Genomic DNA, 13,232 nt, shown 5'->3' on the forward strand with positions numbered 1-13,232 from the left:
AGAAAATGAATATTTTTAGTGTTGACTTCTTGGTTCCATTATTAGAACTATCTGAGGGAGGAAATGCAGATTGTTAAAGGGTAAATTCCTGAATCTGAGGGAGGAAATGCAGATTGTTAAAGGGTAAATTCCTGACTCATGATGAATCTACGTATAACAATACCACAGCCATTGTGCGATATAATCTACGTATAACAATACCACAGCCATTATGCGATATAATCTACGTATAACAATACCACAGCCATTGTGCGATATAATCTACGTATAACAATACCACAGCCATTGTACAATATAATCTAGGTATAACAATACCACAGCCATTGTGCGATATAATCTACGTATAACAATACCACAGCCATTGTGCGATATAATCTACGTATAACAATACCACAGCCATTGTGCGATATAATCTACGTATAACAATACCACAGCCATTGTGCGATATAATCTACGTATAACAATACCACAGTCATTGTGCGATATAATCTACGTACAACAATACCACAGCCATTGTGCGATATAATCTACGTATAACAATACCACAGCCATTGTACAACATAATCTACGTATAACAATACCACAGCCATTGTACCACATAATCTACGTATAACAATACCACAGCCATTGTGCGATATAATCTACGTATAACAATACCACAGCCATTGTGCGATATAATCTACGTATAACAATACCACAGCCATTGTGCGATATAATCTACGTACAACAATACCACAGCCATTGTGCGATATAATCTACGTATAACAATACCACAGCCATTGTGCGATATAATCTACGTACAACAATACCACAGCCATTGTGCGATATAATCTACGTATAACAATACCACAGCCATTGTGCGATATAATCTACGTATAACAATACCACAGCCATTGTGCGATATAATCTACGTATAACAATACCACAGCCATTGTGCGATATAATCTACGTATAACAATACCACAGCCATTGTGCGATATAATCTACGTATAACAATACCACAGCCATTGTGCGATATAATCTACGTATAACAATACCACAGCCATTGTGCGATATAATGAGGTGTCAAACTACTTCTCGTGTAGCAGTGGCGTCAGACGGGGAAATCTCTCCCCGCTATTTTGATACATGATATTGAATCTCATTTACTTAATTCAGACTGTAATGGTGTAAATCGAAATTATATTCAAGGCAAAGATTTTGTGATATTTGCAAAGTTGTTTGTTTTATTTTATGCAGATTATAAAATATTTGAGTCGCCAAAGGGACTAGAAGATGGCTGGAACTCAGTTAATTTCTATTGTACTTCATGGAGACCAATAGAGAATGTATGCACAACTAAAATAGTAATGTTTGGGGGAGGACCATTTTAAAAATATGTTTGGATCGTAAATTATTTGAAATAGTTAATACTTAGTCGGTATTACGGTCCAAAGAAATAGCATTAAGCAACCTTGCTACGAGTTTTCTAAGTATTAAAACTGCAAGTAATAGTGCTTCAAAGTCTATGAAATGTTTAGTGATACAAGGTAAAAAGTTCGGCTTTCCTTTAGACTGCTTATTGATTGGTGTTTCCATTAAGTCAAATGCTATTTTGACCTTTGGTGCATATTTCTGGTCTTTCTAAAACCTTGAAATTTTAGAAAAAAAATTCTTAGGACACATTATAGGATTAAGACAATCAACCCACGTTCTATGCTGTATAGAGAACTAAGAAGATTCCTTATTAGACTTATGATACATAAACGTTTAATAAACTTTAGGCACCAGTTAACTTGCCTAGGTGTTTTTTGGGTTGTTTTTAGCTTACCAAATTAATTCATAATTACTTATCATTCCAAAGAACACCAAATGAAAGCTATAGTGCCTGGATCTCGCACGTTAAAAATATACTACAAACAAAAAGTATGGGAACACCCTAAAATTTGATAATCATATATAAAATTTAAAAGTCATGTTTTTGTTTTTCTCAAAATTTGTTTTGTTTTGTTACTTTGTTTGTAGTATATATTAGGCAATACTTGGCTCCCATTTGTTTTCGAAAATTCATCAATTTGTTCAACCCAGTGGCTGGTCTCAAAAGTTGAACATATTCCAAAAAGATCAGTTTACGCCGAACTGGCACAATAACAATTTCCTATCCCAATGGAATTTGCTGTCACAATCTGAAGCCGTTTCCTAATTTTGGTGTATATATCCTCCTTTCAAGACGTATTTCATTGCCATTGTTGAGCTATTGGACACGTACAGTACGTTTGAGACAAAATCTGCCCAGTGTATTGCGCTCTAACTAAAAAATCAGATGAATTACTCAAACCAGCGCCCAAGTAGATAAGAAAAACACACTAACTCTGCAGAATTGTCTTAGTCAAGGAGTTTATTTATTGTCGTTTCATACACTGAAGAATGAGTCGCGGGTGCACGTTTGTCAAACTTTTAACGGTTCAGTCGCCTTGTCTTCAAGGCTACAATCAATTAATGTTTGAAACAATAAAATCTAGGGATGACAGGAAGTTTAACGGTAACTACGTTTCTACATGAACTGAAAACAGTCATGTCCCCTCTTTTGCACCTCATCTTACGTGCATCATCTATAGATGCAGTAGCGGTATCTGCAGGTGGAGAGGTTCTAGGTAGCACGGCTAGACTCGGCTCAAGACCTACATCACCATCCTTCGCCCTGACCATGTCAGCCTTGATGGCAGCCTACCTCACCCTGACCATGTCAGCCATGATGGCGGCCTACCTCACCCTGACCATGTCAGCCTTGATGGCGGCCTACCTCGCCCTGACCATGTCAGCCCTGATGGCGGCCTACCTCACCCTGACCATGTCAGCCATGATGGCGACCAACCTCACCCTGACCATGTCAGCCATGATGGCGGCCTACCTCGCCCTGACCATGTCAGCCTTGATGGCGGCCTACCTCACCCTGACCATGTCAGCCTTGATGGCGGCCTACCTCACCCTGACCATGTCAGCCTTGATGGCGGCCAACCTCGCCCTGACCATGTCAGCCTTGATGGCGGCCTACCTCGCCCTGACCATTTCAGCCCTGATGGCGGCCTACCTCGCCCTGACCATGTCAGCCTTGATGGCGGCCTACCTCGCCCTGACCATGTCAGCCCTGATGGCGGCCTACCTCACCCTGACCATGTCAGCCTTGATGGCGGCCAACCTCGCCCTGACCATGTCAGCCTTGATGGCGGCCTACCTCACCCTGACCATGTCAGCCCTGATGGCGGCCTACCTCGCCCTGACCATGTCAGCCCTGATGGCGGCCTACCTCGCCCTGACCATGTCAGCCTTGATGGCGGCCAACCTCATCCTGACCATGTCAGCCATGACGACGGCCTACCTCACTTTACCTCGTGGTTACTCAAATAGAAAAACAAACTATTTTAGTTGAAGAATCCCTGTGATATGCACATTTCCACATTCAGTGACAACCAATCCGCTGGAAGAAAGTATATATATATACACAAACGTTTGCTGGATGCTAGCGTCTTACCGTTACCAGCGCGGTGTCTCACTCCAGTTAACTACACAGGCACCATGTCACGTGATCATACGTAGTGACGTAGTTTATACAGGTTTACTATTATTATAATGATCAGCTAATCAAACACATGAATACACATATCTTCCTCTGTGGTGATGTTTCTACAGTGTGTGTGTATAATCAAGGATAAAAACTCAGTGTTGCTAAAGATAATATGTATGTGAATCACTAATCGTGACTTTTTAATAATATTGATGTAATGTCAAAGTGTACAGAAAAATATTTAAAACATTAAAACCAAATCACACTCAAAAGGCAATATATTGCCATGCAGTTACTCCTTATGATATGGAATGAACGGTACAGAACGCGTGACTCGGGTGAAAACATCTAGGATTCATTGCCACATCTGTCTGTCTCTCTGCCTCCCGTATCACCTGGCTGGGCCACGGGTACCTGCCCAGGCTTACACGTCACAGGGGCGACGAGTCACCGTCCTTTACCCACACTAATTAATAACTGGATGAAACATGGGGTTTACTCGCAGTTTACAGTATATATGACTTATAAAACGTTATTGACATCGATGAATTATCATACAATACTGAATAACCAAGATGATAGCCAGTGTAAATGTAAAATATCAGCTGGATCTGTTTTTCTTTGCAGGCTGTCGGTAATACGAATCCCATGTTTATGACATGTTCCATGTTCTGAGACAGTCATACAGACATGGTTAATCAGTTATCTGGTACAATCAGCGGCTGCTACACTCGACCGTAAGTACTCCTTCACCGAACCAAGAAGGGCGCTATAAATAATCAATACAAGAGATATAAATCGAGACCATGTTTACGATGCATCGTAAATATAGGCGGTTATGTCAAGTGCGAATAGTCAAAGCTGTCATCAGTGTAGAAGGTACGTTAATGTTTTCAGAAGTTTAATACTTTAATGTATTTGTCGAATCAGGGCCGTCACAATGAACAATTATTAGTGGATCGGAAATCGTGGATACAAACGAGCTCTGTCTCTAGCAAATTGTCTTCATTCAGAATACTGGAATCCGGGATCCCATCAGATTTGTACTTTAGCAAACTTCCATGAAGCAAGTGGATCCAGTTACCCAGTTTCGGACATCATGTCACGGATTACTAGTTGAACTAGATAGATGGAACGACATATTCCCAGTTGACAATCCTGCAACCTATGTCAGAATACATGTGTTTGTGATGAATACCATTAACCTTTGCGTTGTGAGTACTTTAGGGAACATAGATTTAAAACAAAAACAAACAAACAAACAAAACAACAACAAAAACTGGTGTCACATAGTTTTATGCTCACCCAAGGCATATTGTGCTTAAAAGCACGAACATATATCCCAAAGCTCGCTGAATTCGGCGTTCTGATGATTTCGACGATTGCATTGCTAGCGCTATATCGGGAAAGTACGTGCGCGATTTGAGTGCACTAACAGTTTCATCGGTAGAGCGGATGCTCAGTTCCTGTCGTGAGACGTTTTATTGACAATTGAAATCCAGAAATTAAGTTATGTAAAGAGCAAATAAACGTCAATATTATCTACCCTAGATTATTAATACCACTTCAGATGCAAATCAGTTGCCTGTTTAACAAAAAAGCGAAGGAAATCCAGCCAGATCAGTCGTCTGGTGTTGATAGGATATGTATTAATGTTAAACAGGAAGCCACGTGATCAAAACACTCTCTCGCCGTGCGGAGGTAAAAATATGACTCATCGCCGACAACACATACAAAATACCCGGATGTTGCAAGCGGCTATAATTTCGCCGATTCGTCATCAACGCTATTTCTGTTGGAAACACATGGTATTTTTGTTTGAAATAGATGAGTATATCTGTATCACTGAAGGTTAGCAAAAATAAAACTTTAAATATTTAAGATAAAAATTACCTTTTTTGTCTTACATCGTCGAAAACCCATATACCGGGATATAATATTATATGGCCAAATGTCCTACCACAAGCTTGTATTTTGAATGATAGTGTACTTTGAACTTCATATACCATGAACAGTGGACCGTAAGTAGTATCGATTGTCAATCATAAACATAATTTAACTCTTAGATGCAACTGTACTTGTCATGAACCTTGCATATAGCACTAAGCTCAAAAAACAGCTGACACGACATCGTGACGTCATCAGCAGTGTGACGTCACTGTGCATTTGGTACCGCGCCAGCTGGCGAACCACGGCTCAGTCAGAGGTCAGAGAGTGCAGCCAAATGTAAACAAACATTTTGTTGTTGTGTATTTCACGATTAATGAGGAAATTATGACACATAATTAAAACAGAACTACATCACGAGATGCAGGGTTCATATACCAAAAACATATCATCAACATTTACGGTCAACAATGTCCTTACCTGATTCTGTAAAGTTCCATAAACAACAAAATGTCTGAAAATATTCTCAACAAATTTTATTTCTCCTCAAACACAACAAATATTCTGACCTTGATAAAGAATTATAAACAACGCGACGACGTGAACGGCACAAAACACGACAGCGTCAGTAACGACATGTCCTCCATCATTGTCTACATCAACACTACCGTCACTTCACTGTGTACCACGTGACACCAGGAGATCCGACAGTTGACGATGTCCCCTGACACTCGCCACGTCGGCGGCTGTCTGCCCGTCGCTGTTCCTGGCGTTGACGTCCACCGCGTCCAGAGACAGCACAAACTCCACCGTCGTCCCGTCTCCTTCATAACAGGCCAAGTGAAGGATGTTGTCACCGTCATCGTCCACCAGTGACACATCAGCGCCTCGACTCACAAGCAGCTCCACCACATCTCTGTGTCCCCCACGTGCTGCCCTCATCACCGGCGTCCACCCGCCTCCACCTCTACTGTTGACGTCCACCCCGTCCAGAGACAGCACAAACTCCACCGTCTCCCTGCCTCCTCCCTCAGAGGCCCAGTGAAGGATGTTGTCACCGTACACGTCCACCAGTGACACATCAGCGCCTCGACTCACAAGCAGCTCCACCATATCTCTGTGTCCCTGCAATGCAGCCGTCAACACCGGTGTCAGGCCCCACAGCCCCCCTACACGGTTGATGTCGGACTGATCCTGTGACAGGAGACGTCTCACCTCGGCCGTGTTCCCCACATAGCAGGCAGCGTGGATGTCGAACTCTGTCAGGGCAGTTCGTTGTGATGGAGTCGGTGTAGCTGCAACACAGGGTAAACTATGTACACGCGCTGGATATCACACGTATATCGTACAGTGAACACTTTGCACGAACATCAGTTAACTGAGTACTTAAGTAGATCAACGCCTGAATACACCATTACGACTGTACAACACGACTTGGACTAGCAAATGGACCTTACTGCTGGAATCTACGGAGTATTAACTGACTGCCATGTTAAATCTGAGATGCCTCACCTCGTCTGTGGTTTCCGCCTGTCCTCCGTGATTTCTGCATTCTCTGGCTGTCAGCAGACTGGGGGACTCGGGAGCCTGAAAACAAAACGTTTGCAATGAGACAAGGGCACCGACAGTTAAAACCAACCCACGTGTAACTATGCATTTTTCTGGCTTGGTATCATTACTAGCATTGATCAGGGTGATATTTTATATTTCTAATTGTACATTTTGACATGTATTCCGCCACAGACAATCTACCATAAACGCATTTGTATGCTCCCTGGTGGTTGGAGTGCAGGTGGAGGTTTGTGGTGGGAGCTAGGGTTCTGTGGTAACGTAGATATTATACTGTACCGTGTTTGATATACTGTGCTGTAGACTGGTGATAATATATACAGTGTTTGATATACAGCGCTGTAGACTGGTAACTCAAACATCCACGGTTCCTGTGGTACAGCGTGTCAGAATGGATCATATTTTACGACTGTGACCGGTTGTTAAATATAAATGTTGTGACGACGTAGAAGCACGATGTCTCAGTTTGCAAGTATCATGGGGCACCTGCCTTTTACGGGTACCTCCACTTCCGGGGACCCGTAAAGTGCAGTTTACCCCTGGGTTCAACATTTATGACAGTGTAGTACTTAGTTTCAGACTTTGTTTCATCACGGCCTGATCGATGCTGGATACGATGCTTACGCCGCTTAGTTTTCATGTAAACACAGACATGATTCAACCACCATTCTCATAACATCACTACAGTTGTAAACGTAAACAAGAAATATGCCAAGAACATCACAAACACACCACTGAAATGAGCCGGTTGACAGCAAACAGGCACCTGAAAACATTTTTTTGCATTTTCTCTACCTATTTTGCAGATATATTTTGCGCGACGAGCACCTGTGGCGAGGACGTTGACTCGCTCCAAATTTAGTTCTGCCCGATCTTTATCCACAATACTCTGAGTATACAAAACACTGTACATAAAATATGTTTATGTGAACAGCATATTACTGTTTTCAGGTAAGTCTGCGTGAACACACAACAGTAGTGTCCACTCACAGCCCATAACGGTACTGCAGTACTGACCGTGACAAAAGTATTCGTCACGTGACGTCAATTCCATAGACTTACTAGTTAGTGTTGTGCACTGCAGTAGCATAAATAATTTTCTTGCATTTGATTTTCGTGAGATCCAAGTCCCATTTTGCAAAATTTTGAGAAATCATCTTACCTACAATTACATGGTTTCTCTTTATTTTTTCGTCGCTTATTTAATTTTATAGAATGCCAACAATTTAATCAACATGTGTACAGTGCCGAGAACTCCTTTAACATGGTGTCCCACAATTTGGGATTGTGCATTGTGGAACCACACGTAAGTTGATAAATGTGAAATCGAACCTGAAATTGTGTTCGGAGGACAGAGATGATTTTAAAGTTGCCTGTCAAATTTAACAAAGATCGATCACTGCAATGACGACCAAGTGACGGTACTCACCGGCAGACGACGCCTCACACGATAAACGTCCGTCCTGGAGCTGTCTAGCCTCGACGTTTTGGGACTGCGCGACGCGTCTCTCATCTACATGACGTCACTGTGACGTGATCGAGGCAACAAGGACGGTGTATTTTCGCGGGGTGCTATGTTTAAATAATTTTACATAATTTGGCGGGCGTGGGCTTATTCACGTACTGTGTATGGGGACCCAAGAACTTACCATCGATCTAAATATACTGTACATCACCCTTCCCAGTCTGACTGTTTGTCATCTCACAACTGCTAAACCGAAGACAAGGCGTGGAATCCTTGAACGGCAGACCTGATTTCCACACTCGGTTTTGTCAAGATTACACTACCAGTCGCCATTCAACTATATTTATTCCAGATTTTATCAATTAGCTGTATTTAACGATATCAGAGGTTGTTATATCAATATCATGTTTTTTTTTATAGAAATCACCAAATCGAGTTATTTATATTAAAAAGGAAATGCTGATATGGAGAAATCAAATATCCAATGTCAAAATCTCACTGTGAAGTTCATGAACAAAATGAATCATCTCTTAAGACATTCTGCAGTAACTGATAATTCTACCTGTCAACAAGTTTGTCAGTCACTTGCATCACGCAAACTACAAACATTGCTAGAAATGAAACAGACTAATTTAGATTAATTCCGAGAGAAATACAGTTTACAACAGACACGCCATACTCAAACAATGTGCCAGGTAAAATCCTATTTCATGTTTTTGAAGGGCTGGTCATCAACAATTGACCCATGCGGGAATAACGGGAATCAGGCGAATATAACGGGATCAGGTGGTCAGGTTCGCTGACTTGGTTGAAAGATGCTATCGTATCGATCCCTTTGCGTAAGATCTATGCTCATGCTGTTGATCACTGGATTGTCTCGTCCAGGCTCGATCATGAATAGACCCTTAGAATTTAGCTGAGTGCGACGTTAAACTTCTCGTCCAGGCACTAGCTTGGAAATATACTCATGGAAACAAATAAGGGAACATGAAAGTACAAGTGGTCCTTTATTCTCCTCCAGAATGTCACCCAGGGCCAGTGCAATCAACACTTGTTGTACACGGGCGGACCCCCTGTTGCAAGGGGTCATGGTTACTGATTGCCGGGCTAAACCACTCATACAGCTGCAATGTTACTGATTGCCGGGCTAAACCACTCATACAGCTGCAATGTTACTGATTGCTGGACTAAACCACTCATACAGCTGCAGTGTTACTGATTGCCGGGTTAAACCACTCATACAGCTGCAGTGTTACTGATTGCCGGACTAAACCACTCATACAGCTGCCATGTTACTGATTGCCTGGCTAACCTACTCATACAGCTGCAATGTAACTACCCACGGTTATCTCCTAAACCCGAGTGTGCACTTATATAGCTGCCTGTTTTAACAGATGCTTATATTACACAAGTAAAGGCAACGTGTGCGGGCTGCTGGAGAACATCTGACACCCCAGCCAGTATTACTAATAATAAGGCCTGTATTCTCAAACCACAACCCCAAACACCTAACACTCTATGCACGTGTTGTATCATCCCACAGAACCATCAATGTTGTATCAACCACAGTACCACCAGTGATGTATCACCCCACAGTACCACCAGTGCTGTATCATCCCACACTACCACCAACGTTGTATCACCCAACACTTTCACAATTGTTGTATTATTCCACAATAACATCAGTGTTGTACCACCCCACAGTACAATCAGTGTTGTATCATAACACATTATCATTTATGTTGCATCATCACACAGTACCACCATTGTTGTATCATCACCCTGCAATACAACCAGTGTTGTATTATAAACCACTAACATCAGTGTTTTACCATCGCTGTGTAACCCACCATTGTTGTACCACTCCACAGAACATCACCCTCCAATACCACCATCGTTTTATCACTAAACAATATCATCATATTTGTATCACCCCACAGTTTCACCATTGTAGCATCATCCCACAGTACCACATTGTTGTATTATCATACAATAATATCAGCATTTTATCATCCCACAGTACAATATCACTATTGTTGTACGTATCACTAAACAACATCACCAACATTGTATCATCCGACAGTATCACTATACTTGTATCAGTATAATCCCCTGCACCATCAGTCTTGTATCATCCCCACAGTACCAACACTGTTGTGTCACCCCACAATACTACCAGTATTGTATCACCCCACAATACCACCAGCGTCATATCAAACCACAGTATTACCAGTGTTGAATCACCCCACAATACTACCAGTGTTGTATCACCCCACAGTACCACCACTGTTGTATCACCCCACAGTACCACAACTGTTCAATAACTCCACAGGCAACCAGTGTTGTATCATTAAACAGTACCACCAGTGTTGTATCACCCCACAGTACCACTAGTGTTGCATCATCCCACATTATCACTCAACAATACCACCAGTGTTGTATCATCACACAGTACCACCAGTGTTGTATCACCCCACAATACCGCCAGTGTTGTATCATCCCACAGTACCACCAGTGTTGTATCACCTTACATTACCACTAGTGTTGCATCATCCCACAGTACCACCAGTGTTGTATCACATACAATACTACCATTACTGTATTATCTCAGACTACCATCAGTGTACTATCACCATACAGTGCCACCAGTGTGGTATCATCTAACAATACCACCAGTGTAGTATCATCCAAAAGTACCACAAGTGCTGTATATCCAGACAGTGCCACCAGTGTTGTATCACCCCACCATACCACCAGCGCTGTATCACTCCACAATACCACCAGTGTTGTATTATCCCACATTACCACTAGTGTTGCATCATCCCACATTACCACTTAACAGTACCACCAGTGTTGTATCGTAACACAGTACCACCAATGTTGTGTCACCCCACAATATCACCAGTGCTGTATCACTCCACAATACCACCAGGGTTATATCACCCCACAGTACGTACCACCAGTGTTGTATCATTCCACAGTACCACAACTGTTGTATTACTCCACAGTACCAACACTGTTTTATCAACCCCACAGTACCGCCAGTCTTGTATTTTTCCACATTACCACCAGTGTTGTATCACTCCACAGTGCCAACAGTGTTGTATCACCCCACAGTACCACAACTGTTGTATCACCCCACAGCACCACCAGTGTTGTATCACTCCACAGTACCCTAGTGTTGCATCATCACATATTACCACTCAACAGTGCCACCAGTGTTGTATCACCCCACATTACCACAACTGTTGTATCACCCCACAGTACCACCAGTGTTGTATCACCTTACAGTACCGCCATTCGTGTACATCCCTACAACCAGTGTTGTATCATCCCACAGTACCATCAGTGTTGTATCACCTACAATACTACCATTATTGTATTATCCCATAGTACCACCAGTGTAGTATCATCTAACAATACCACCAGTGTAGTATCAACTAACAACACCACCAGTGTAGTATCAACTAACAATACCACCAGTGTAGTATCAACTAACAATACCACCAGTGTAGTATCAACTAACAATACCACCAGTGTAGTATCATCTAACAATACCACCAGTGTAGCATCAACTAACAATACCACCAGTGTAGTATCATCTAACAATACCACCAGTGTAGTATCATCTAACAATACCACCAGTGTAGTATCAACTAACAATACCACCAGTGTAGTATCAACTAACAACACCACCAGTGTAGTATCAACTAACAATACCACCAGTGTAGTATCAACTAACAATACCACCAGTGTAGTATCATCTAACAATACCACCAGTGTAGTATCAACTAACAATACCACCAGTGTAGTATCAACTAACAATACCACCAGTGTAGTATCATCTAACAATACCACCAGTGTAGCATCAACTAACAATACCACCAGTGTAGTGTCATCTAACAATACCACCAGTGTAGTATCATCTAACAATACCACCAGTGTAGTATCAACTAACAATACCACCAGTGTAGTATCAACTAACAACACCACCAGTGTAGTATCAACTAACAATACCACCAGTGTAGTATCAACTAACAATACCACCAGTGTAGTATCATCTAACAATACCACCAGTGTAGTATCATCTAACAATACCACCAGTGTAGTATCAACTAACAATACCACCAGTGTAGTATCATCTAACAATACCACCAGTGTAGTATCAACTAACAATACCACCAGTGTAGTATCATCTAACAATACCACCAGTGTAGTATCAACTAACAATACCACCAGTGTAGTATCATCTAACAATACCACCAGTGTAGTATCATCTAACAATACCACCAGTGTAGTATCAACTAACAATACCACCAGTGTAGTATCAACTAACAACACCACCAGTGTAGTATCAACTAACAATACCACCAGTGTAGTATCAACTAACAATACCACCAGTGTAGTATCATCTAACAATACCACCAGTGTAGTATCAACTAACAATACCACCAGTGTAGTATCAACTAACAATACCACCAGTGTAGTATCATCCAATAGTACCACAACTGCTGTATATCCAGACAGTGCCACCAGTGTTGTATCACCCCACCATACCACCAGGGTTATATCACCCCACAGTACGTACCACCAGTGTTGTAACATCCCCACAATACCACCAGTGTTGTAAAATCCCCACAGACGGTGGTGGTCGCCTGTCTGTATAGAATCTAGTCATGATATGAGAGTGGTTTACCTCTGGGACATTGGTGGCCGCTCGTCTGTATATAATCTAGTCATGATATGAGAGTGGTTTACCTCTGGGAC

General features: G+C 42.0%; 2 protein-coding genes and 1 pseudogene across 2 annotated transcripts; 2 read left to right on the top strand and 1 right to left on the bottom strand.

The window, feature by feature from the left end:
- The first annotated feature begins 2,554 nt into the window (after window positions 1–2,554).
- Window positions 2,555–3,409, top strand: LOC137269924 (mRNA decay activator protein ZFP36L3-like). Its single transcript, XM_067803766.1, has one exon. The coding sequence runs from the start codon at window positions 2,555–2,557 to the stop codon at window positions 3,407–3,409; it is 855 nt and encodes a 284-aa protein (XP_067659867.1).
- Window positions 3,410–6,036: 2,627 nt separating this feature from the next.
- Window positions 6,037–7,010, bottom strand: LOC137269886 (histone-lysine N-methyltransferase EHMT2-like). The gene is made up of 2 exons (XM_067803719.1): window positions 6,944–7,010; window positions 6,037–6,726 (listed from the first exon to the last, which is right to left on the bottom strand). The coding sequence occupies exons 1-2, from the start codon at window positions 6,981–6,983 to the stop codon at window positions 6,107–6,109; spliced, it is 660 nt and encodes a 219-aa protein (XP_067659820.1). The 5' UTR covers window positions 6,984–7,010; the 3' UTR covers window positions 6,037–6,106.
- A 446-nt stretch (window positions 7,011–7,456) lies between these two features.
- On the top strand, window positions 7,457–11,872 carry LOC137269925 (uncharacterized; annotated as a pseudogene).
- The last annotated feature ends 1,360 nt before the right edge of the window (window positions 11,873–13,232 follow it).

The sequence above is a fragment of the Haliotis asinina genome, unplaced genomic scaffold (genome assembly GCF_037392515.1).
Source record: "Haliotis asinina isolate JCU_RB_2024 unplaced genomic scaffold, JCU_Hal_asi_v2 scaffold_18, whole genome shotgun sequence".
Lineage (NCBI taxonomy): Eukaryota > Metazoa > Mollusca > Gastropoda > Lepetellida > Haliotidae > Haliotis > Haliotis asinina.

What these genes read in the sequence shown, in the direction of transcription:
- LOC137269924 (XM_067803766.1), top strand. Translation starts at nt 2,555, where the DNA reads ATGTCCCCTCTTTTGCACCTCATCTTACGTGCATCATCTATAGATGCA.
- LOC137269886 (XM_067803719.1), bottom strand. Translation starts at nt 6,983, where the DNA reads ATGCAGAAATCACGGAGGACAGGCGGAAACCACAGACGAG. An exon ending in AGGCGGAAACCACAGACGAG is followed by an intron (nt 6,727 to 6,943) that starts GTGAGGCATCTC and finishes CCTGTGTTGCAG; the next exon opens with CTACACCGACTCCATCACAA.